This window comes from Polistes fuscatus, unplaced genomic scaffold (assembly GCF_010416935.1).
Source record: "Polistes fuscatus isolate 324 unplaced genomic scaffold, CU_Pfus_HIC Scaffold3, whole genome shotgun sequence".
Classification (NCBI taxonomy): domain Eukaryota; kingdom Metazoa; phylum Arthropoda; class Insecta; order Hymenoptera; family Vespidae; genus Polistes; species Polistes fuscatus.
In genome coordinates, this window is record NW_025113107.1 from 33,555 (window position 1) to 56,312 (window position 22,758).

General features: G+C 27.8%; 5 protein-coding genes across 8 annotated transcripts in view; 4 read left to right on the forward strand and 1 right to left on the reverse strand.

Annotated features, from left to right (window-relative positions):
- The window catches only part of LOC122520228 (protein tramtrack, beta isoform-like), a gene marked incomplete at its 3' end in the record, with an annotated part of 456,543 nt that overhangs the window by 22,039 nt on the left and 411,746 nt on the right, over positions 1–22,758 (reverse strand).
- On the forward strand, positions 32–6,297 carry LOC122520206 (apoptotic protease-activating factor 1). Of its 3 annotated transcripts, none has more exons than XM_043640247.1 (13): positions 32–290; positions 395–560; positions 792–929; positions 1,029–1,373; positions 1,488–1,723; positions 1,835–1,964; positions 2,188–3,258; positions 3,322–3,371; positions 3,482–3,944; positions 4,042–4,115; positions 4,234–4,573; positions 4,708–5,112; positions 5,206–6,297. In XM_043640247.1, the coding sequence occupies exons 1-13, from the start codon at positions 103–105 to the stop codon at positions 5,734–5,736; spliced, it is 4,137 nt and encodes a 1,378-aa protein (XP_043496182.1). In that variant the 5' UTR covers positions 32–102; the 3' UTR covers positions 5,737–6,297. The 3 variants fall into 3 exon arrangements, with proteins under 3 accessions (XP_043496182.1, XP_043496184.1, XP_043496185.1); XM_043640249.1 differs by having other exon boundaries at positions 801–929; XM_043640250.1 differs by lacking the exons at positions 32–290; positions 395–560 and adding an exon at positions 581–695.
- On the forward strand, positions 7,840–10,169 carry LOC122520225 (putative inhibitor of apoptosis). Its single transcript, XM_043640289.1, has 4 exons — positions 7,840–8,068; positions 8,168–8,415; positions 8,597–9,481; positions 9,644–10,169. The coding sequence occupies exons 3-4, from the start codon at positions 8,654–8,656 to the stop codon at positions 10,001–10,003; spliced, it is 1,188 nt and encodes a 395-aa protein (XP_043496224.1). The 5' UTR covers positions 7,840–8,068; positions 8,168–8,415; positions 8,597–8,653; the 3' UTR covers positions 10,004–10,169.
- LOC122520242 (mitochondrial pyruvate carrier 2-like) lies at positions 11,396–16,422 on the forward strand. The gene is made up of 4 exons (XM_043640320.1): positions 11,396–11,656; positions 12,681–12,721; positions 14,452–14,648; positions 15,476–16,422. The coding sequence occupies exons 1-4, from the start codon at positions 11,572–11,574 to the stop codon at positions 15,528–15,530; spliced, it is 378 nt and encodes a 125-aa protein (XP_043496255.1). The 5' UTR covers positions 11,396–11,571; the 3' UTR covers positions 15,531–16,422.
- Positions 16,958–22,577, forward strand: LOC122520238 (synapse-associated protein of 47 kDa-like). 2 transcript variants are annotated; one of them, XM_043640310.1, is made up of 3 exons: positions 16,958–17,437; positions 21,972–22,178; positions 22,460–22,577. In XM_043640310.1, exons 1-3 carry the CDS (start codon positions 17,307–17,309, stop codon positions 22,560–22,562), a joined length of 441 nt encoding a protein of 146 aa, XP_043496245.1. In that variant the 5' UTR covers positions 16,958–17,306; the 3' UTR covers positions 22,563–22,577. The 2 variants fall into 2 exon arrangements, with proteins under 2 accessions (XP_043496245.1, XP_043496246.1); XM_043640311.1 differs by having other exon boundaries at positions 16,959–17,437; positions 22,469–22,577.

Here is a 22,758-nt window from a genome sequence, read left to right on the forward strand (position 1 = left end):
GAAACTGAAGAAATATATTACAAGAAATATATTTAATTATATAAATATTTATTTATATATTTCTATATAATTGAATATTTGAAAACACACATTTATATCAAAATGGAAAAATTCCATCAAGATATATTGAGTGAATTAAGGGAACAAATCATAGCTGACATGGATGTACGTAATGGAGTATTATCTGTATTATCAGCTAAATATATTTTAAAAGATGAAGACGTTAAAAATATTGAAACTCGTAAAAGTCTTAAAGATAAGGCAGAACTTTTATTAGACATTCTTCCAAGGTAAGTTTTACGCATTGATATTTAAATTATTTTATTTTATTTTATTCTTTGTTTAATTTTCATTTTTTTTTTCTAATCTTAACATAACACCATTTATCTTTTAGTCGAGGAGTAAATGCATTCAATGCCTTTCGTGAATCCTTAAGGCATCATTACGGATGGCTAAGCGATGGCATGGATGATTTAGAATTCAAAAAGACTGGTAGAAATTCAGCAGAATCTTTAATTCTTCCACCCACATCACCGTTGACAATTATTAGAGATGATAAGGTATATATAAAGAAATTATTTATCAAAACAGATATTTTCTAATTTATTATATTATTTCTACACATCTTTATAAATATTTTCTTATCATTACTAATTCACATAATTTTAATCGGTACACTTTTTGGAAACATTGATGTAAGTTATCGAGAAACATTCTACTATATAGTATAAATAATAAACAATTTCTATATATTAAATAAGTATTTATTTTATAATTGTTTTTTAATACAGATTAAACAGTTAGCAGAAGAGCTAAAGAAATTAAAACCAAATGGATATCTAACTTTACACGGAATGAAAGGATTTGGTAGATCTTGTCTGACTGCTAGCACTTTAAATGACACTAAATTGGCAGAGGAGTTATTTCATGTAAATAAAACTTTTTAATTTGTAGATTAAAATTCGAGTATATAAAAAAATAAAATTATAATATTTTAATATAAAAATAATTTCCTCTTTTTTGTATAGAATAAAATTTACTGGCTTAAATTTGGATACGATAAAAGATGCAAATATAAATACAATGATAAACATTCATACGAGCGGTTTATTGAGGAAGAAATAACAAAACAATTAAGTGGACTTTATTATCGTATTACGAATAGAGAGTTGTTATTGGAGTCATTAAATAGCGAACTGTTTAAAATATTTTTAATAAATCATTTTAGTAAAAAAGAAAATCATAATGCTCTATTGGTATTGGAAGATGTTTATGATAAGAATTTTATAGAAGCATTTGACTTTAAATGCAAAACTCTTGTAATAACTACTGATTTAGATGTTTTGGATGGAAGGAGAGGAATTGTGATAAAGGTAATATAATATTACATTGTACGTAAATTTTATATTATATTGAAACATTATTATTTTATATTACACACCTATTGATACATTTTTAATAAGATTTTATTTCATATTTATTACTAGATGGATGATGGTTTTACAGAAGCAGAAACTTTAGGTTTATTTGCTAAAGTATTAGATACAAATGTAGATCAACTTCCTTTTGAAGCTAAGTTAATTCATAAAGAATGCAAAGGTATGCCATTACTTATAGCCATGTTTTCAGCTAATTTTGAAGAATTTAAACACGATATGAACAAACGTAATGATAGATGGCAATATTATCTAAAATGCATACAAAACAAAGATAAGGAAAATACGTAAGTATTTGGGTTAGAAAAATAATTGAATAATAATGAGAAGAAACTAAATGAAAAATAATAAACAATTCTAAAAAGAATAATGTTTTATTAAAAATCGTATTTTTTAAGGGTAATCAAGAAATTCTTGAAAAAACAAGAAGCTGTATTTAACATGTCTATCGAAAGTTTACCAACACATTTGAAAGAATGTTATGAACAGTTAGCAATTTTTAGCGAAGATGTGAATATAACATCGAAGGTAACAATCATTTTTTTACAACAATATTATTAATCCTTTCAATACTACAGGTGACCATAGTTACCAGATATCTGATGCTCTCTTTGTATTAGCAATGATTGTAGTCACCCAATGTCATATAGCGAAAGCATACTCATGAATGACACAGCTGTATCGAAAGGACTCAAATAAAATCTAATCTGTCTTATATGTATAATCAATACATTCTTACTTTTTATAACAGACTTTAGAAGTATTGTGGTCACGCAATTTATTTGAAGTTGAAGAAATGATGTTAGAATTGTGCCATAAATCCCTTGCAGCCATGAGATGGAATGCTAACTTAGATTGTTATATATATGGAGTACATGATCTCTTATTGTGCCACTTAAGAAGGAAATTAGGGACAAATAAACTTACTGAGATGCATAAATTTTTTATTGAAAAATATCGCAAATATTGCAACAATGACTTTTCAAAACTGCCAGATGATAATTACAGTTATTCTTATATTGGTCATCATTTAGAATTAGCTAAAATGTACGCTGAATTTCCGACTCTCTACTTGGACTTCAACTTTCTTGAAGCAAAATTAAACCACACTGGTTTATGTGATTTATTAATTGATTTTAACAAATATAAAAAATATATAATAACTAATGATAATGAAAGTGATAAAGTAGACAATTTAGAAAAGTTTTTTCAAGAACAAGCTAGTAATATATCGAAACACAGAAGAAAGAAATGTTTAGATTTAATACAAATTGCCATGAATCATTTCCGTTCTGGATATGTGGTAGAAACTGCAACAAGTATAGCTAAGAAAAGAATAAACAATGTATATCTATCTCAAAATACAATATTGCAACAAAATAATATAACAAAAAGCGAAGAAGTTTGTACAGAGACCCATACAACGTGTTTTACCGATGATCCAGATGTTATTTTAATTGGAAATAAAGTAGGTGAAGTAATCCAATGGCATTCTGAATATAAGAAACAAATAGTATACAAAGTATGTGATAAAGAATCTATAATCGAAAAAATAGTAGTCTCTACAAATGGAGAATTCTTTTTAACATTATGTAATCGTATTGTCAAATTTTTTAAATTATACAGTAATGATTATTATAATAAATTTGATACAAATATTCAAAGTCCAAAGCAAAAGCAAGCCTTTTGGGATAGTCTCTATTCAATTGATGGACATCACAGTCTGAAAACATTTTCAATTGAAAATGAAACTATAACGGATGTAACATTTGGACATAACGATAAACTTATTGCAGCATGCACTGACAAAGGAATTATTCAGGTACATCAATTGATATAATTGTGTTATCTGAATTATTTCTTTATTTATGTTATATTTTACTAGGTTTGGGATACACATGGAAATATTTTAACAAGAGTTGCACACAAGACTAAGTAAGTGATTGTTTACATTATATTTTTATAAATAATTACTTTAACGTAGGTTATATAAACGATTTCTATATTTTTTTTTTGGTAAATAAATTTTTATTTGTATGTTACAGTCACCTGGGATATATCACATTTACAACAAAAAGCTCTCTGTTACATGCAATGGACTTAACAAATGGTGCTCTTGTAACTTTTAGAAGAGATAATAATGAATACAGTTATAGTTCGCAATATAATCCACAATTATTAAAACAAAAAGTCATTTTTTTCCACAACGTTCCGAGACATGACAATTCGTTAATTATAATTACTGAAAAAAAAGTTATTCACGTAAAATGGTTTTGCCCGCCTACCGATTACATAAGTAATTATGAAAAAAAATCAAAAGCCGAAAACGAAAAAACGGTCTACGTGTGTGCTTCCATAACATATGATGGCCTTTATTTAGTATTAGCGGATTCAGAAGGCCTCGTAAATGTTTGGAAAATAGATGGTGGATTTCATCCAATTGCAGTATATAAAAGCCGTGTTACATCTTTAGATACATATTGGTTAAAAAAAGAAGGTTACCACTATGTAAGAAATACTTTTTATTTTATATCAAAATTTAAATTATATTTTTTATGATATTATTTGTATTATGCATTTAAATATATTGATTTTTTGTTTCTAGATTTGCGGCAATGAAAATAATTTAGTGCATAAATGGAAGTTCCCTGTAGAAGAAGCATCCGATACTCAAGTGAGGTATAAAAAAACATATTTTATTTTTGTATACAAACATATTTTCAACTTATATTATTTATTATCTTATTAAATTGATGAAACAGTAATTAATCATTTATTAATTCATTATTTCATTTAGAAATCTTCTGTTTGACGCACTTGTAAAACCATTAGGAGAAAAAGATCTAATTGCAAAAACGACAAATGTAAATTCTATTGTAATATTATTTGAGGACAAAGTCATAACAGAATTAAATTCTATTGAAGGAGATATAATAAGTTTAAAACTTTCTCCCAATGGTAAGAAACTTATTTACGTAACAAAACAAAGTAAACATAAAGTGGCAACATTATTGGATATAGAAAGTAAGACAATTACTAACATATTGAAAGTAACTGGAGGTGGAGAGTTTATACAATTTTTAACTATTGAAAATGACGAAGTTATCATATTCAGAGAGGCGAATGATTCTTTAAGAGTAAGTAACTTTAAATATGTCTACAATTTGAATTAATTCTATTATAAGAGAATATAATATGTGCATATTATATTGAAACATTATTATTATTATTATATTTCACTATTAAATAATTTTTTTTTTTTTATTAATAGGTGTGGAAGAACAATAAAATATCATATTTGATAAACAATACAGGACCCATTATTTCAATTCATGATGTACATAACGGATATGTTATAACAGTAGCGCAAGATGGTGTGATAATTCTTTACAATATAAGTGGTACAATATGGACAGTACTAAGTAAAGCAACGATTGATAGTAAAACTGTAAACATCTATTTCAGTTGCTTCAGCCATAAAAAACAATTTTTGGCTTTGTTGAGTAATAATGAAGATTTATTTTTGTATAATCTGCAAGAAGACGATACTGTAACACCACGATGCATAATAATAAGATTATATTATAATCAATCGTTTAAAGAAAAACCAACATATTGTGATATTTCTCAAGATCAAAAATATTTGGCGGTTGGATTCAAAACAGGAAGTATTGCAGTAAGTAATAATTATTGATATATCTGTATAAAAAACATATTCTTTGCAAAACAGTATCTTTACACAAAATTATATAAATTTGTATTATTTTAGATAATTAACATAGAAGAACAAAGAGTCTTGCGAACGCTCTATTTTCATACTAGTGCAATTACCCAATTAAATTGGGCACCAGTTACCACTGAAGTTCCTCTCCTATTGTCATTAAATGGAGATGAATTAGCTTGGTGGAATGTTCAATTATCTGATCACAGTACGCAACAAAAACGTCGAAGTCGTTACGGCTTAGTACGCAGCATCAGTACACCTTCTGCTAGTACTCATTCGGATTTCTTATCTTTTAACAATAATGACATAGATGTATCGTCTCTTCATGTATCAAATTCATCGTCCGGAATATTGGAAAAGAGTAAAGAATTAAGTGAAACTGAAAATTTATCTTCATATTGGAAATGCAAAGTAGGAAGGGATGGTAAAAAACCAGAATTATTAGGTGCTCTTGAATTAACACCAAGCTGTATTCCGAAAGTATGTATATCCGCAGACTTTAGTAAATTTGTTACAGTCGACATCTATGGGTCTGTGAGTACTTTTAAACTGTTTGATTATTTGCATGTTAAATAGTGCAATGATATAGATTTGTTATATAAAATGGTGCAATTATGCATTTACACATATCATTTTATATTAATGAATATTACTGTTAATATTTGGAAACATTAATAAGTCATATGATAACTACATAATTATATAGAATTTTTATATAATTATATACAATTTGACGTTTTCATAACTGTAAAGTTATCGTTTAGCATTTTATACTGCAAATGCAATTCCTTCAATTTATTGTTGGTTAACTTGTTATACATTAACTGCAGTAATATATTTTTTTTCAAAACTATAAAGTTATATTTGTACTCTATAAAATAGTATTTTTATTAATATTTTTGTAAACGAAGCTAAACAAGTTGCCAACACTTTGGAAGGAATTCATAACGATAATAGCAAAATTTATATTATAAGATAAATATTCATATGAACCAGAATTTTTACATTTAAGACTATAAAAAAGACTATTGATTTGCATTTATTACTTATAAGACGTTAACGTCATTACCAACTGCATTTAATTTATTATATATATAATATTTTATTATATATATTATAAAATAAAAGAAAACAAAGATACACTCCCATTTTACATGAGAGAAATAAAAGTTTTCGTTATTAATTATTTTTCGCTACGACAGTAAGTTACGTAAAACATTTAAAAATCGTCAGATCTTTTATAAATACTTTATTAGTATGTATACGTGAAATATTATTTTATTATACGTTATATTCGTGTGATATTCATTTGATCTGGAGAATCAAATTAACGTTAATTCATTGACAATTGATCTATGCTTGTATTTTTTTTAGTCTTAGAACGCCATATGTGATGTGTTAATAGTAGAAATGGAAATTTCACTGAAAAAAATAATGTCATTACTATTTTATAAGTTTAAACAAATATTTGATGATATGTATGTATAATATATATATATAATATAAAATATAAAATATTTTATATATTATATATATATATATATGTTATATATCAAATGTCGGACCAATTGTCTTTGAATAATTTCATAATGTATTTAAGAAATTTGTTCTTTTTATGAAATATTGTCCTTTTTTTTATGACTAAAATAATTGATAGATTAATTTTTAACTATTATTATACAATAAAAATTTTACAAATTACCTTCCAATAATACAAATATTATAAAAATAGGATGAGTGCAATACATATGTAATGGAAGATTTTATTTTTATCATAAAACGTATAAGACTCATGTAATATTGTCTTAACAATTTTTATTTGATCTCGTAACTTCTGTTTCAATTTACAATAAGCTATTAATTTTTGTACACGCACAGGATTATCCATAATTTATATTTGTATACAAGGAAGGTTTATAAATATAGTATTATATTTTCTTTTATAAGTAATTAATCAAGAATTCTTTTTTACATTTCTAACGTGCATTTATATTAATTTTATATGAGATTTTTATAGGTATTAATATTCATGTTAGTGAAATAATAAATTTTAAGATTGATCTCTAAAATAATATTGTTACAAAATGTACTGATTTATAAAAGTGATGACTGTTTTTTATACGTGCCTTATATATGCGCACATGTCAAAGATATTAGAAAATTTACATGCGCATATATTTCATTGTATAAGAAAAATGTAAATGAAAAGAAAATAAAGAAAAATATTTAATAATAAAACCTAACAATATTATATTTAAATATATATCACCGATGCCTGCACGATACAAACTTTTATTTTCTTTTCAAAACCTAAAGTTTCTAGTATCTTGTTCAACAAGAAGCAATATATCTATATACATATCTTCTTTCTAATCAAATATAGAAAAATTAATAAAAAAGAAGATAAACAAATGATTCACCGAGAAAGATTATGAATCGTATTGAATCACTGTATATATTTTTTTATTTTCCAACTCTTAAATCTCTTTCATAATTTTAAATAAGAAACGAAATATATTTTGTTTTTGATTTATTTAAAATTACTTTAAAAATTATTGAAGAAAAAACGTAAAGAAAATGATTTTCTTTGGAAAATTATATTTATAAAAATCAGGTCATGGAAAGATATTTAAATTGCTTTTGCAGCGACACCAGCGCTGCTAGTGGACAACGCAAGCATCACGTAAACTGATGGTCCGTGTTTGAACTTGCCATACCCTCCTTTTCCTCTCACCTTCTCCTTGTCCTCCACTACATCTCTCTTTCTCTTTCTATCTTCTTCTCCTTCTCGTTCTCTCTTTCTCTCTCTCTCTCTCTCTTTCTCTCCTTCCATCCTGGAGTACATAGAAGCTTTGTTCCTACTGTTGTTGATGATATTAACTCCACCAAGGAAGTCTTCTTTCTTTTCGTACGTATTATTACTTATTCCAAATATTTTCTTTCTTTGTTATATATATAATAGTTTTATTAAAATAATACTTTATCGTTTTTTATTAAATTTCCTTAGATTTCATTGCCAACAGCAGAACGTACCTGACACTTTAAGAAAAAAAAAAAACTGCTGTTCTGATTTTACATATTTCCTTTTTCTCGTTCATCATCAACATACGTTAATAATCATTCACGAGAGCTGGATTCTATGAAAGAAAAGACACGATAAACAAGATATATAAGAATTTCTTTTTATTAATTACAATTTTCGTTACAAGGAAGATAATCAACTAAGAAGTAAACATACAACACATCAGTAAATTGGTATGTTATCTCTTTTTCTTTGTTATATATAAATTGTTAAAACTTATGATATTTATCTTTTATAATTATATTAAAATTAAAAATATATATTAAATAATATAAATTTAATTCAATTGATATTTAACGTTTGTATGCAAAGATTTATGATAGATCAAAAATGTGATTTTTTTTTTTTTCATAGATATTTGAAAATCTTCATAAATTTAACATTTATAAAAGTATAAGTCAATAAATTAATATGACAGATGTCATTGAACATGTAGGTTTCTCAAAGAATTCAATGTCATTCAAACCTTCTGAAAATACACATGTAATGTCATCAGTACCTCAACAATTGTCCTTAGAGTCAGGAGTTGACGAAGTTGATAATCCTGATTATCGATTTGAATTGGTTAGATTACAGAGCTTTAAGAATTGGCCTGTTACATTTATCGAACCGAAAAGACTTGCAACAGCTGGCTTTTATTATGTAGGCAAAGCTAATACAGTGAAATGCTTCGAATGTCGAGCAGAAATACATCAATGGGAACAAGATGTTTGTATGCTAGATCTGCATTTGCAAATATGCCGTTTTGCCAGAAATGTACCATGCGGTAATGTACCTATTGATGTAGATACTACCACAGTGTCGGTATCGAGATCGAACACTCAAGATGTTTGCGAATTAAATGATACTACAACATTTCAAAATGAATCTGTTCAAAGTGAATGCGATGCAATATCTTCTTTGGAATTACAATTTCCAAGTACTACTAAGTTAACATCGTTAGGACTTGAAAAGCCAAAGCCACCAGTACATCCAGAATATATCAGCTACGATGCTAGACTACGTACTTTTGATACATGGCCTTTATCAATGCCACAAAAAAAAGATCAATTAGCGAATGCTGGATTTTTCTATACAGGAAAAGGTGATCAAACTTTATGTTATCATTGTGGCGAAGGTTTGAAAGATTGGGAACCGCAAGATGAGCCATGGGAACAACATGCCAAATGGTTCCCTAAATGTTATTATCTACTAATGGTGAAAGGTCAAGAATTTGTGAATATGATAAAGGAACGGGAGGTATATTCTCTTTTAATAATTATATACACCAAAATTTTTTATATATATAAATATAATAAATAATTAATATAATAAATATAATATATATAAATATATATATAAATTTTCTTTAAGAAATTTATAATTATAAATTTGAATGATGTATTTTTTTTTTTTTTTTAGGAAACAATGCAAATGAGTCTACCAATTTTCGTTGATAAGATTCAATCGTCTTCAACGGGACAGATTTCAAATGGCACAAGATATGAAAACTCTAATAGCAATTTTGAGAATAAAGATTCTGGGAAATTAAATTCTAGTGGAAGTTCTAGTGAAGAAAGCTCGAAAATTTTACATGGTACAAAGGCGAATAAATCCATAGACAGTGCAAGATTGTGTAAAATCTGTTACGATTCGGAATTAGGCGTAGTATTCTTACCCTGTAGACACATGGTTACATGCGTTAAATGTGCACCTGCCATGACTATGTGTGCAGTTTGTCGACAACCGGTGCAATTTACCCTAAGAGCTATTCTTTCTTAATCTATAATACTTTCAAAAATCATAACAACAATAGCTCAGTTTTTCTTTGAAAATTTCACAACACTTAATACTTATCAATATTTCTTTTTTTCTTTATGCATTCCAACAAATAACAACACTGTGAATATGTGCAAAAAGAAAATAAATAGCAATTTAATCACACGGATCTAACAAAAATTCGTACTACTTCTTCAAATAATATTATCATTCGTTTTAATAATGAATATATTCTAAATGTAAGATGTAAATAATGCAAATGTATGATGAGTGTGTATTACAGAACATCATGTGATCTAACATGATATGTTACATTTATACTACAGTTTAAAATCCATGATTTCATGATTTATAAATTAAATAATATCAGGAAATCGTTTATATATATATATATATATATATATATCTTTTTTTTATACAAATTACAAAGGAAAACAAATATAAATGATAACATTTAAATTTGCTTATCTTAAAAGACTGATTAAAATTAATATTGTATTTGTACAAGCACATTGACCAGTAACTCGGATAACAATGACGATATTATTGAAAAATTTAACTTGCAGAATGACAACAGTTATTTATTGATAGCCTCGCCCAAGCGTGATACAGCTTGGCACGCAACGGTATTTCTAATTCTAAACTCTAGGCCAGTGCCAGTATGACGTAGGCAGCAAGGTCAATCATTGATACTTTGTTCCTAATCAGTTAGTAAATAGACGATATCTTTCTTCCTATATAAGCTGATACAATCCATACAGCAATACGTTGAATTTTCTTCTTTTATATTCAAACCGAATGTTATATAATCCGAGAACATATGCCGTGTTGTAAGCTACACAGATTATAATCAGAAAATGTAATTCGGTCTATTATCATCAATGCTATGTCACGAATATTAATTTGTTTTTTTCTATTCTATTATATTATATCTCTATTTTATTATAATCACGCGTAGACATATTTTATTCAACAAATAAAACGGTATTTCTTTTTCAAGTTTTAATTAAAAAAAAAAAGGAAAAATTACATTTAATGAAATTTTAGAAATATAATTAGAAATAACAAAAACATAGGAACGAATGAGAAAATTTATAAGATAAAAAGAACAAGTAATGTTTTGTAAAAAAAGAATTAAAAAAAGAAGAAATAATATTAATTATATAAGGCGGTTGAATATTTTCGTGAGATATTCGTTAAAGAATTTTGGCGTAAACAGAGATAGGAGACAGAAGTTAGAATTATAAAGGGGGCAAAGAGGGGGGTATATGTAAGTAAATGTCGGGTCGAGTTTGCGCTCTTATTATTGCGCGATCTTCTTTAAGGTTACGACCTAGGACGCGCAATATTGAGTGGGGTGGGGTTGGATAAATTGAAATGGTGGGGTGGGGAAACGCGTAACCACCAGGGCGGGGGTAAACGAGCGCGCCACTTCGTGCTGGGACGCCGGCTTGAGTGCATTGTATTTATACGTCGGGTCTTTATTTTAACTAGTATTTTTTTTCTTTTTTCTTTACGTTTTCAAAACAAAATAACATTTAGATCGAACAAGCAAACGTAATAATATAATCATGTCGGTTGTATACAAAAATACAATTAAAGCTATTGGAAAGTACGTGCCTGAAAAATTTCAACCATTTTGGAATCATCCAGCCGGTTAGTAAAGTATCCTTTCCCTTCCTTTCTATTCCCCTAAAAATCCCATACGTTTAACATACAATGTTGTGGAATGTGAGCACGTGGTGGTTACTATTTCTATTTGTATACATGTACATATAAGTTTTGTATATATTTTATTAGTATTTTGTATCGTATTATTTAATATCAAATCATATACATCGAGTTGCATTGATTTACCCTGTGTTTAATTTTATTTTTTATTGAAAATCAAATAAAATTGTGTTTAAATGTGTGTATAGTGATTATATATTTGTATAATGAAATGTACAAGGAAGAAAATTATAATACTAGTAGTGATGTTGCAATCATTACTCATGGTAATATGCATTACTTCTCGGAAATATGTTTATTCCCAATTGCAAAATAGTTGGTTTTTACGGTATATTTTTTATTTTAATTTTCTCTTTTAAGAAATACATTAAAAAAAATATGGAGTCTTATTTTAGTATTAAAAAAAAATAATAATAATAAAATAAAACTTATTACATTGTTTAATTATCCAGTTATTTATATATATAAAATATTTCGTTTCGATATTCCGTCTCGACGTGTTGTACTTTCTCTAAACTTTAGCAAGAATTAAACTGCAGTGAGAGAGAAGTAGATCAATGCAACGCCAAGTTTCGTTTCGTTTTAATCGGAATTTATTTCGAGTACAACGGACACACCGATATTTCAATGATAAAATTCTCTCAATGATATTCAATTTGGTCGGGGACAAATTTACCTAATTTTGTAATCGTGTTAAGGTTGCTGAGTATAATATCAAACGAAATATTTCGTAAATAAGGAAAATCTGTTACGAAACTTGCACGAAATACCCAATATTATTATTCCTTTTCCTTTCGATGAAATCTAACATAAATTCTCTTTGTTAAATATTTATTATGTTACGTTTTGACAAGTCAACATATCGTAACGTTTGTTCTTTTCAAGCTGCCTTCAAAAGCTGTCGTTCAAGATGTCTTCGATAATAAGTATCCATGGGATTTGCTTTCAGGACCACAGACCATATTTTTCTGGGCACCGGCTGTTAAATGGGTTAGTAAAAACAAAACAAAAACAAAAAAAACACACCAAAAAAATAACTTATTAAATAATTATAATAAAATCGTCGTGCGGTAATTGGAATTAAAAAGTTATCCTTTTGACCTATGCGATTTTATTTCGATGAAGGAAGGGATGCTGCGTGACCTAAACATTATCGATAATTATTACTCTACGACAAACAATACTTTCTAATCGATACTCGATGAATAAACGGTACACTAAGTCTAGATTTTCAATTTCGATAATAAAAAGAACAAGAAAAAAAAGAAGAAATTGTTAGATCGTTCGTAGATAAAAAAAAGAAATATCATCGTGTACGAATAGAATGATGTTATAGCATTTAAAAATACATTTCTAAATATTTTCTTCAATGATTAGATACTTGTCTCTCTAGTGTGCATCGATAAACTCGTTTCAAATGTAGAAAGACAATAATTATCGATGATTATACACGTGAATTATATAATTAAAATTGAAAATCAATTATGCACACACGAAAGTTTTGATTTATAGATCGTGTGTTATACGTTTTCTTTTATCCACGTTCTTGATCTACTCGTAATTTAAATATGTAAAATCAAATCGATCTGGTTTTTTTTATTTTCAAGGTAACGGTTGATCATATTTGCAATATATTCTCGTATAGATAAGATAAGAGAGAGAGAGAAACTAACTGTAGATGTTAATAAAATAATATTATAGTTGTACAGTGTCTTCTTTAGAAAACAACTAAAATTATCTTTATCTGGTCGTTAAATGTTTTCTTGGAATTTAGAAAATCATTCGATTCTCTCTTTTTTTTTCCTTTTTTTTTTTTCTTCTTATTAGCAAACAGTATCGATAAGCAGGCTCGTTTTTCTTCGCTTATTTGAAGTTATTAAAACGTTGTACGTACGTCGGTCGTATTGTGTTAAACAAAAATAAATCAAAAGAATAATGAAATGGAATAAATTCAAAAGAAATTTAAACACTTCTTTTCGAGATACGAAAGAAAAAGAGAGAGAGAGAGAGACAGACAGAGAGAGAAATAAATTTCTTCTTTTACTTTTCTTTTTTTTCTTTTTCTTTTTAACGTTTGTCGAGAATATACCGCGCATGTTCGTGCTAAAAAGTCAGCCTGACCTAAATAAAGTAATATAGGTCGAACTTTAAAACGTACGTAACGTCCCACGTACGTACGAGGATCGATTGATATTAATTTGCGAGAAGGAAGTCATACACACACACACACACGCATGCATATCGTGTGTTAAGATAAAAAAATTCGTTGACACGGAAAAGAATGATTTGAAAGTCCGTACGTATTGAATTTGGAAAGATAAGATTATTTGATATATATAGTATATAGTATATAGTATATAGTATATAGTATATATATAAAAAATTAAATTTATATATATATTTATATAAATTTTTATTATTTATAATATATATGTATATATATATAAAATTTATATATAATAAAAATATATTATATAATATAATATATATTAAATATATAATATATATTTATATATAATAAAAAATATAATATAATAAATAAAATAATAATAAATAAAAAAATAATAAAATATATATTAAATATATAATATATATTTATATATAATAAAAAATATATTATATAATACATTTTTATTATATATATATATATAGTGTGTGTGTGTGATAGTTTTCTCAAATTTATTATACATAAAAACGTCATAGATAGTTTCACATTACAGGGACTAGTGATAGCAGGTTTAGGCGACTTACAAAGACCAGCCGATAAAATCTCCATTGGGCAGTCTGCCTCATTGGCCCTTACCGGAGCCATTTGGACGAGATATTCTTTGGCTATCATACCAAAAAATTGGAGTCTATTCAGCGTTAACTTTTTTGTCGCGTGTACAGCATTTTATCAAATTACCAGAGGGATAAAGTAAGTATATAATATATGCGTGACGACAATTATAAGACAATTGACTTTAATCAAATATTTGATAAATGTTTATTATAAATAATTATAATAAATAATAATAATTAATTATAATAAATATAATAATTATAAGTAATTATAATAATTTGTCGCGTGTACAGCATTTTATCAAATTACCAAAGGGATAAAGTAAGTATGTAATATATGCGTGACAATAATTATACGACAATTGATTTAAATCAAATATTTGATAAATGTTTATTATAAATAATTATAATATATCAAATATTATAATTAATTTGTTTATAATTATTACTTTTAAGTTTATTAATTATTACTATTAAGTTTATAATTAATTTGTTTTTTTTTTCCTTCATTTTGTCATATATAATATTTTGATAAGTTACGTAGAATTTATTCTTTATGTTTGTTGCCAAGTATACAATTAAAAAGTTCTTTTCCGGTTTCATGGATCAAGGCCGTTCGTTCGTTCGTTCGTTCTTTAGTTTATTCGTTCGTTCGTTTGTTCGTTCGTTCGTTCGTTCATACCAGAAAATGACGTCGCGTCGTTTAGAGTTTATTTTTAGATATCATTTGACACAAAGTTTCTGTCCATCACTTCGTAACCGTTAACGATATGAAACGTTTTAAAAATTTATTTTCAAAAATATAAAAAGACCACAAACAGATAAAGTTTATCAATTTTAATCCCCACAAATGCATATGGATTAATTAAAAAAAGAAATGATTTCCTTATTGCGTTTTATTGTATAAAATTTCTAAAAACAAAAAAGTACGAAGTTTAATTTATGATTTTATAATTTTTGTAGATATCAACGAGAACAAGCAGCTTTAGCGAGCAGCCAATCGTCGAAAAGCAGCTAGTCAAGAGTTATCGTAATACTGCATTCCTAGAAGAAAATATGAGGAGCGTTGGGTGACAAATATTATCAAGATTAAAAGTAAAGAAAGGATTGAATTTATCATTTATTATAACGTATACAAATGCTCGTTGTATGAGTTAATATTCAAACGAATATTGTGAATCGTATTGACAAATTCGTATGAATATTAAGGGTGATAATTCAATTTCGTTACGTTATTTCGTTCGAAGCTTTCGTTCAATTAATGAAAGCATATACGAAATATACTTGCGACGATATATCGATAATTAATTAGGCATATATATGCAAACATATACCGAATGCATGCAGTGCATGCGGATGAATGGTACAAATCGGACCATGTTAGACTTATCGACGAGTCGACCACTATAAATAATAGTAGCATAAATTATATAATACGAGAATAAGTATACCTACGTTTCTAACAACAGGAACTCTATAAAAAAGAAAATGTTACATTATTCGATAGCCTATCATATCCGATATTGGGTTATCTATTGGGAATGATTACAAATAGCATAAGTACAAATGTAAACTTGATGAACTAGTAATTAATTCGTTCATCATGTTTTAATCTCTATATTATTATATATCTGTATATTATATATAGATTTTCATTCCCGATATTATTGATAATATATCTCGTTCATCTTCTTATTATATATTAATATATTTATCTTTCACAAACTCTTTCTCTACCTCCGAAACTTGTAATCTAAGAATTTGAATTATGACGAATATTAAAACATCATCAAATAACGTCGAATAATTCGAAATTTTGTATCAATGTACAGAAATTCTATACATATTCATCGACAATTGTTGTAATTTATTCTAAGATTGTTAAAATAAAGTATACGGATAAGAAGAAATTTATAACTTCATTATTGAATTTAGAATTGACATATATATATATATATATATAATATACATATATGAATATATATATATATATTTATCAATATCTGGACACCCCAATTTTATTCGAAACTTATGTATATCGATTATTTTAACTAGCTTCGACATGCGATCTCATAGTTTCCAACAAGGTCAAAACGCAGTGCGACAAAAGGAAATCTAGGACGTGGTCGATCATAAGACTAGATGACAAAAATCTATAAAATAACACTATATATACATATATACATATACATATATGTATAGATATGGTATATATATATATACATAGGTATATAGAATTTATGGGCCACAATTGTGGAAATATTTAGGTTTATACGAGTGACTAGATCGATCTTTTAAAAAGGAGTCAAAAAGAACAGGTAGAGGAGGTGAATTTGTCGAAAGACGCGCCGGTGTACCGCGCATTAGTAGATTTTAAAGAGAAACGTCGTTTCGTAACAAATCGATCGATCTCATAAGCCCCGCCATTTAATTCTCGAGTTAGCCGGGTGGGGGAGGTGGCGCTGTTGTCGTGGATGGGATGCGCGAAGGTAGGTGCGCGCATGCACATGCAGTTATCGCAGTTCGTGGTTGCGCGATCGCGAGGACGGTCGAGGATTTTCGTCGTCACTTCGCTCACGGTCCTCATTCGCGAATAAGAAGAAGAACGAGAAGAAGAAGAAGAAGAAGAAAAGAAAACGATATATAAATTAGGGAAATAGATAGAGAAGGAAGTGGAAAGAGGAGGTGTGGAAGTTAAGACGAAGACAGAACGACTATTGGGAGGAGGAGTGTGCAAAGGGGGAGTCAATAGTGTAATAAAAGGGCGGAGATTACGCATTAAGACAACTTTAAAATGTTCTCCGGCTTGACTAACCAAGTTTCTACTTGGATGGGAAAGAAAGCTGACGAAGTTCCCGAACTTCCACAGGAGGAAAAGGTTCCTCCCGTCGAGGGCGAACTCGTCGAGGGCGAGAAAAAAGATAGGTTAGACATAACCAACGTTATTCGTCTCATTATCATTATCATTATTATTCTAACTGTTTATTACTATTTTTGTATTCGTTTTATTATATTATTTCTAACCAATAATGATACTTGTATTCATAAGATAAGGTATCAATTAATTATGATTCTTATCGACGTTGATATACGTTGAACTAATTTGTTTATGCAAATTAGAAAGGATTGGAATATATACAAATGTTACGGTAAATGCGTGTTGTTTTGTTGCGTCGTAGCATGCTATACTTAATTTGACGTAACGTCATCAACGTTGCATTCTCGCACGCACACACACTTGACAATCAAAATGTGTGTTTATACGTATTACCGTTATCAGTTGGTTAGTCAGTTTTATCTGTCAGACAGTCTCTTTCTCTATGGTTTCTATCTCACATGATGTTCGTATGTATGATACACTAAAAAAGAGATTGAAGTATTATTTCGAACGATTTGAAAAGAGACCAGACCGCTCTCTCTCTCCGAGTGTATCGAAGAAATATACGCTTCGTTTAATCGTCGTAGACGTTCTCGTCGTTTCTTCCTCTAAAAGCAACGGAACACAACCTTTCTACATATATTTTCGAGATTAGATCGATACTGCCCCCGAGCACTGTACTTACGTAAAGTACTATGACGCGTTTCGGTTGAGTATAACAACGAAAAGAGGTTAACTCTCCGAAAGAAAATTGAACAAAAACGCTACTATCGAGATATCGATATTATATCGAATGATTCGATATATTCAATATATTTCAAAACCGAAACAATTGTATTTTTTCCTTATCCTTCTCGTTTTTAGTTTTATCTATTCTTGTTCGTTATATTTATGAATATGTAATAATTAAACGCGTTCTTATCCGATAATAATATTTGTTACTTTTTGAAATGTTTTTCAAGATCGTTAGGAAAAAGAAAAAAAAGAAGTAGAGTTATGAATTCTACTTTACGAACTCGTTCGAGAAATACCATTTACATTTTTATTTGCAACGTGTAATTTAAATACACGCACAATATACATAATATATATATATATATTCATACTCGAAATTATACGGTTCGATACATCGAACTCTCGCATGACCAAAAATGTCTGCCGTAAAAAATCAATGCTACGCGTCGTAACAATCGAGAAAATGGAGTTCCTCCTCCCTCAAAAAAATCTTTCAAATTTTTACTCTTTTTAATGTGCTTTTTTCTTTATTTTTTTTTTTTTTTTTAAATATAGTTTGGATCTTCCTTCTTCCGTTTAACATTTTTTGAGATTATATTATCTATCTTACGTTCGAGATAAATTAATTTGAAAATATGAATTTTTGCCTTTAGAGTTAGTCGCCATTTATATTTTCTTCTTTTATTATTGATCGTCGTTTATGATCTTGACATTGGCAAAGTTATTCTTTTAAAAGTCGATTAATTGAAAACGGTCGTGCGAGAAAATTAGAAAGTGAGATTAAAGAATGTTGCTTTCTCATCGATTTATATTTCTTTTTCTTTTTTCCTTTTTTTTTTTTCTTAACCTTTTGCTTCGAGAAATTATTTTTCAGCTTGTTCGTTAGATGCATCGTTTAATTACGAAATATAAATTTTTTAAACAGTTTATTTAATCAAATTCTATGTAATTTTTTGTCCAAGCAAAGAAATGTGAGAATTAAAAGTATTACTTGTAGTAGTATAATTATGCGTATTAACAAATACGAACAATTTTCAATGTGACATAATGTATATTAATAAGAAAAATTTTTTCCACATATTTTTACGTATTTAAATATTATATATATATATGTGTAGGATGTATAAAGATATTTCAGATTTTTCTCCATAAAAATTTAACCAGCATTTTTTACAAATTAAAATAAGAAAATAAAATGTTATATAAACGTGGGGTTTCTTAAATGCTTTATTAAAAACTTAGAACATTTTCTTGATTACATTTTAAACATTTAAAATGTTTGGTTTGGTTAAAATTTTGCCAAAAAGAAAAAAACTAGAATATATCATATATAATAATAATAATACTAAAATGAAAAATAAATTAAAATGTAACATTTAGCGGCCAGTTAAATTGTCGCGAAATGTTTTACAGGAAAAAAAAGGGCTCACATTTGCAATGGTGATTTTTATTCCCATTTATACGTAGATCGCATTTTATACTTTAATACCTTATTCATTTATATATTTATTTATTTATTTATTTATTTATTTTATTTTGTCCAATGTATATAATATCGCAGAATTATTTAACCAATTTTAAAAACAAGATCATAGAATATAGCGAGTATTATAGTGTCAACCTATTCGAACTTTTATCTATCGAAAATTCGTACCACGACTAGATGCAATTTCGTTTCATTCTCGATGTATAAAACCCAAGTATGGTGGATACATTTCCCCCCCTTAATCCCCCCGCCACCCCCCCTTTTTTCATATGCTTCATCTCGTACGTGGAATCTTTCGAATTGACGATAAGTCTGTGACTTCGCTGCTTGAAAATTCCACGTTCGAAGGATCAACCAACTTCATTTTCTATATTATTCTTTTGATTGAGATCTCCGCTCACGTATTTTTTACGAGATTTCATTTCCAATCATATCTTTCTTTTTTATTTTCTTTTTTCAATATAAGAGTTCTTTTTTATTTGTCGAACATTTTATTACAAACGAATGCGCGTTATTTCTTTTTTCTTGTTAAAGTATTTTTGAATTCAACCTATCATCGTTAAGAAATGGCACCGAAGAATGGCACGAATTTTATTCCTTCATTTTACGTAATATAGAAAATTTTCTTTTGTTTTGTTTTTATATAAAATATATATATGACACCAATTTCTTTTTCCAATGTAACAATTAATTACGATAAAATATAAAAAATATATAAAGTGCACGATTCCAATGTGTTACATTATATTATAAATAATAAAATTGTCATTTTAATGTTATTAAATTACAATTTTATCAATTTAATTTATCAAATTAAACAAAAAAATATATAAAGTGCACGATTCCAATGTGTTACATTATATTAAAAATAATAAAATTTTTATTTTAATGTTATTAAATTACAATTTTATCAATTTAATTTATCTAATTAAATTATCATTGACAAAAAATATAAAAACAACAAATTTGGATTTTATTTTTTAATAATTGTCGTTTCGACAGATCGTACTTATTCTGATCTAAAAAAAGAAAAAAAGAAAAAGAATAAGAAGAAGAAGAAGAAGATTGTCGGTGAGTGACCGAATTCTTCTAGCTTCCTGCATCTTTTTTTTATTTAGGTCAATAATCGATTGAACTATGTAAGGTGTCGACTTATGTACTAGAAACTTCAACACCATGTTCTTTAGGATTTCCGTTTTTCAAAACGATGACTTCCGTGTTAGAGTGTCATCATCCCCTTCCTCTTTGTAAATCGATCTAATACTTTCGATTTGGTTTATCGATAAGAAATAGAGACAGAAACGATTAATTTAACTGATAACAACACGTGTTTTCTCGGTTCTACTATACATCTTGCATTTAAATAACCTAATGTACGTGACCTCTTTAATTAAGGTATCGTTTCTCTTAAGTAATTGGATTGAATTCCAAACTGTAATTTATTATCCTATAAACTTAGTTATTTGACGTATTTATCTTATTCTATATATTTTCAATAAAATTACACGCGTAGGAGTTACGTTAAATGAATGAAAATATGGTCCCATATATAATATTATATTTCACAAATATAATTATAGATATATAGATTTATTATAGTACTCTATACATATTTATTCTATTCTGAATCCCGTAAAAGGAAGAGTAATACAAATTATATACATTTATATAAATATATCATATAAATTGATTAGAAAAAATAGAATATTTATAGTATTATATTATAACAATATAACTTAATTCAAAAGATTTAACACCAACAAATTTGCGTTTCAAATTACGCTAAATAAATCGAGATAATATATATTTGAACATCTTTTCAAAGAGTATATATGTGTGGGATGCGAGCGTCTCCAAGCCAAACACTTAAATAGGCATTTGTGAGGAGATTGGACGGTGGACCCTGGATAGCTCAATGGTTAAAGAGCAGTCGCCCGGACTTGCGGAAAGCGGAAGGTCCGGGTTCGAATCCCGGTCCGGTCAGTCCAACGGCCCAATTTTTTCACGAATCCTACATATGCGAATAATTGATTATATTATTAAATATAAATATAATAATAAGATTATTAAATTTATATAATAAAAATTATATAATAATAATAATAAAATTAAATTTAATAAGTATTTTATTTGATATTATTAATAAATTCGATGATAAAAATATCACGAATGAATGAAAGTGTTCTCCCTTTCATAAATCTTTCTTTAGTATCTATTATCTCGTATAAGTAGAGTATGAGGGAGGTGAGGGTGAGGGTGAAGGTTGAGGGTGATACCTGACATGAATATCAAACCAGCACACCAAGTCTCAAAGTTATGGTTAATCAAACTTGATATTTGATTTTTGATTATTTCCACAGTCCCACAAAAGGCAGCAAGTTCGATATGCTCGTTGGTGTTAAATCTCAAATGACTGGCTGGCTCAGCGGTGGTATTCCTGGATTAAGTCGTGGTGGACCAAATGACGGTAATTCTCAAGTACCACCAACGGAAACAAATGAAATTCAAAATGTTCAGGATCCCCAGGAGACCACGACAGAACAAACTAAGGACGACGATGCTAGCAGGTATTTTAAATGATTGAACTTTTACATTATTTTTCTCTCTTTCTTTTCATTCTTCATTTTTATTCTTATTCTTATTCTTATTCCAGCCCCGTATCTCTTTCATTTTTATTATTGTCGTAATCTTCATCAAAAGAAAAAATAAAAGGATAAAAAATCACTGACGAAATTATTCAATATTTTGATATATTATTTGTTTCATTTTGATTATTATTATTATAACATTTTACGTATAATCAAATTGTTATGGATGGTGATAAATAAAATAAAATTTTCTCTTATTGATGGCCTAGCGCAACTGGAGGAGCAGATAGTGGTCCTGGTAGTCTAGGAGGGACACCAACCGATGACAAGGAAGAACAACAACCTTTTGGTGCTGGTAAGTGACTCGTTGATGTATCCATGTCACACTGTGTTCTATTTTTGGATATCGATAACTACGAGAGAGCGAGTAATCAGGATTGTTCGTACTCTTTCTCTCTCTTTCTCTCTTTTAAGTTGATCTTAACATCTAGATCTCTCTTTGTAAAGTGTACTTCTGAAATATTGGGAGATATGTGAAGTATCACGAGAATAATTAACG

What these genes read in the sequence shown, in the direction of transcription:
- LOC122520225 (XM_043640289.1), top strand. Translation starts at nt 8,654, where the DNA reads ATGACAGATGTCATTGAACATGTAGGTTTCTCAAAGAATTCAATGTCA. An exon ending in ATATGATAAAGGAACGGGAG is followed by an intron (nt 9,482 to 9,643) that starts GTATATTCTCTT and finishes TTTTTTTTTTAG; the next exon opens with GAAACAATGCAAATGAGTCT.
- LOC122520206 (XM_043640247.1), top strand. Translation starts at nt 103, where the DNA reads ATGGAAAAATTCCATCAAGATATATTGAGTGAATTAAGGGAACAAATC. An exon ending in AACAAAGATAAGGAAAATAC is followed by an intron (nt 1,724 to 1,834) that starts GTAAGTATTTGG and finishes GTATTTTTTAAG; the next exon opens with GGTAATCAAGAAATTCTTGA. An exon ending in TCAAAACAGGAAGTATTGCA is followed by an intron (nt 5,113 to 5,205) that starts GTAAGTAATAAT and finishes GTATTATTTTAG; the next exon opens with ATAATTAACATAGAAGAACA.
- LOC122520238 (XM_043640310.1), top strand. Translation starts at nt 17,307, where the DNA reads ATGTTCTCCGGCTTGACTAACCAAGTTTCTACTTGGATGGGAAAGAAA. An exon ending in GAGGGCGAGAAAAAAGATAG is followed by an intron (nt 17,438 to 21,971) that starts GTTAGACATAAC and finishes TTATTTCCACAG; the next exon opens with TCCCACAAAAGGCAGCAAGT. An exon ending in AAGGACGACGATGCTAGCAG is followed by an intron (nt 22,179 to 22,459) that starts GTATTTTAAATG and finishes TTTCTCTTATTG; the next exon opens with ATGGCCTAGCGCAACTGGAG.
- LOC122520242 (XM_043640320.1), top strand. Translation starts at nt 11,572, where the DNA reads ATGTCGGTTGTATACAAAAATACAATTAAAGCTATTGGAAAGTACGTG. An exon ending in GGGCACCGGCTGTTAAATGG is followed by an intron (nt 12,722 to 14,451) that starts GTTAGTAAAAAC and finishes TTCACATTACAG; the next exon opens with GGACTAGTGATAGCAGGTTT. An exon ending in CAAATTACCAGAGGGATAAA is followed by an intron (nt 14,649 to 15,475) that starts GTAAGTATATAA and finishes TAATTTTTGTAG; the next exon opens with ATATCAACGAGAACAAGCAG.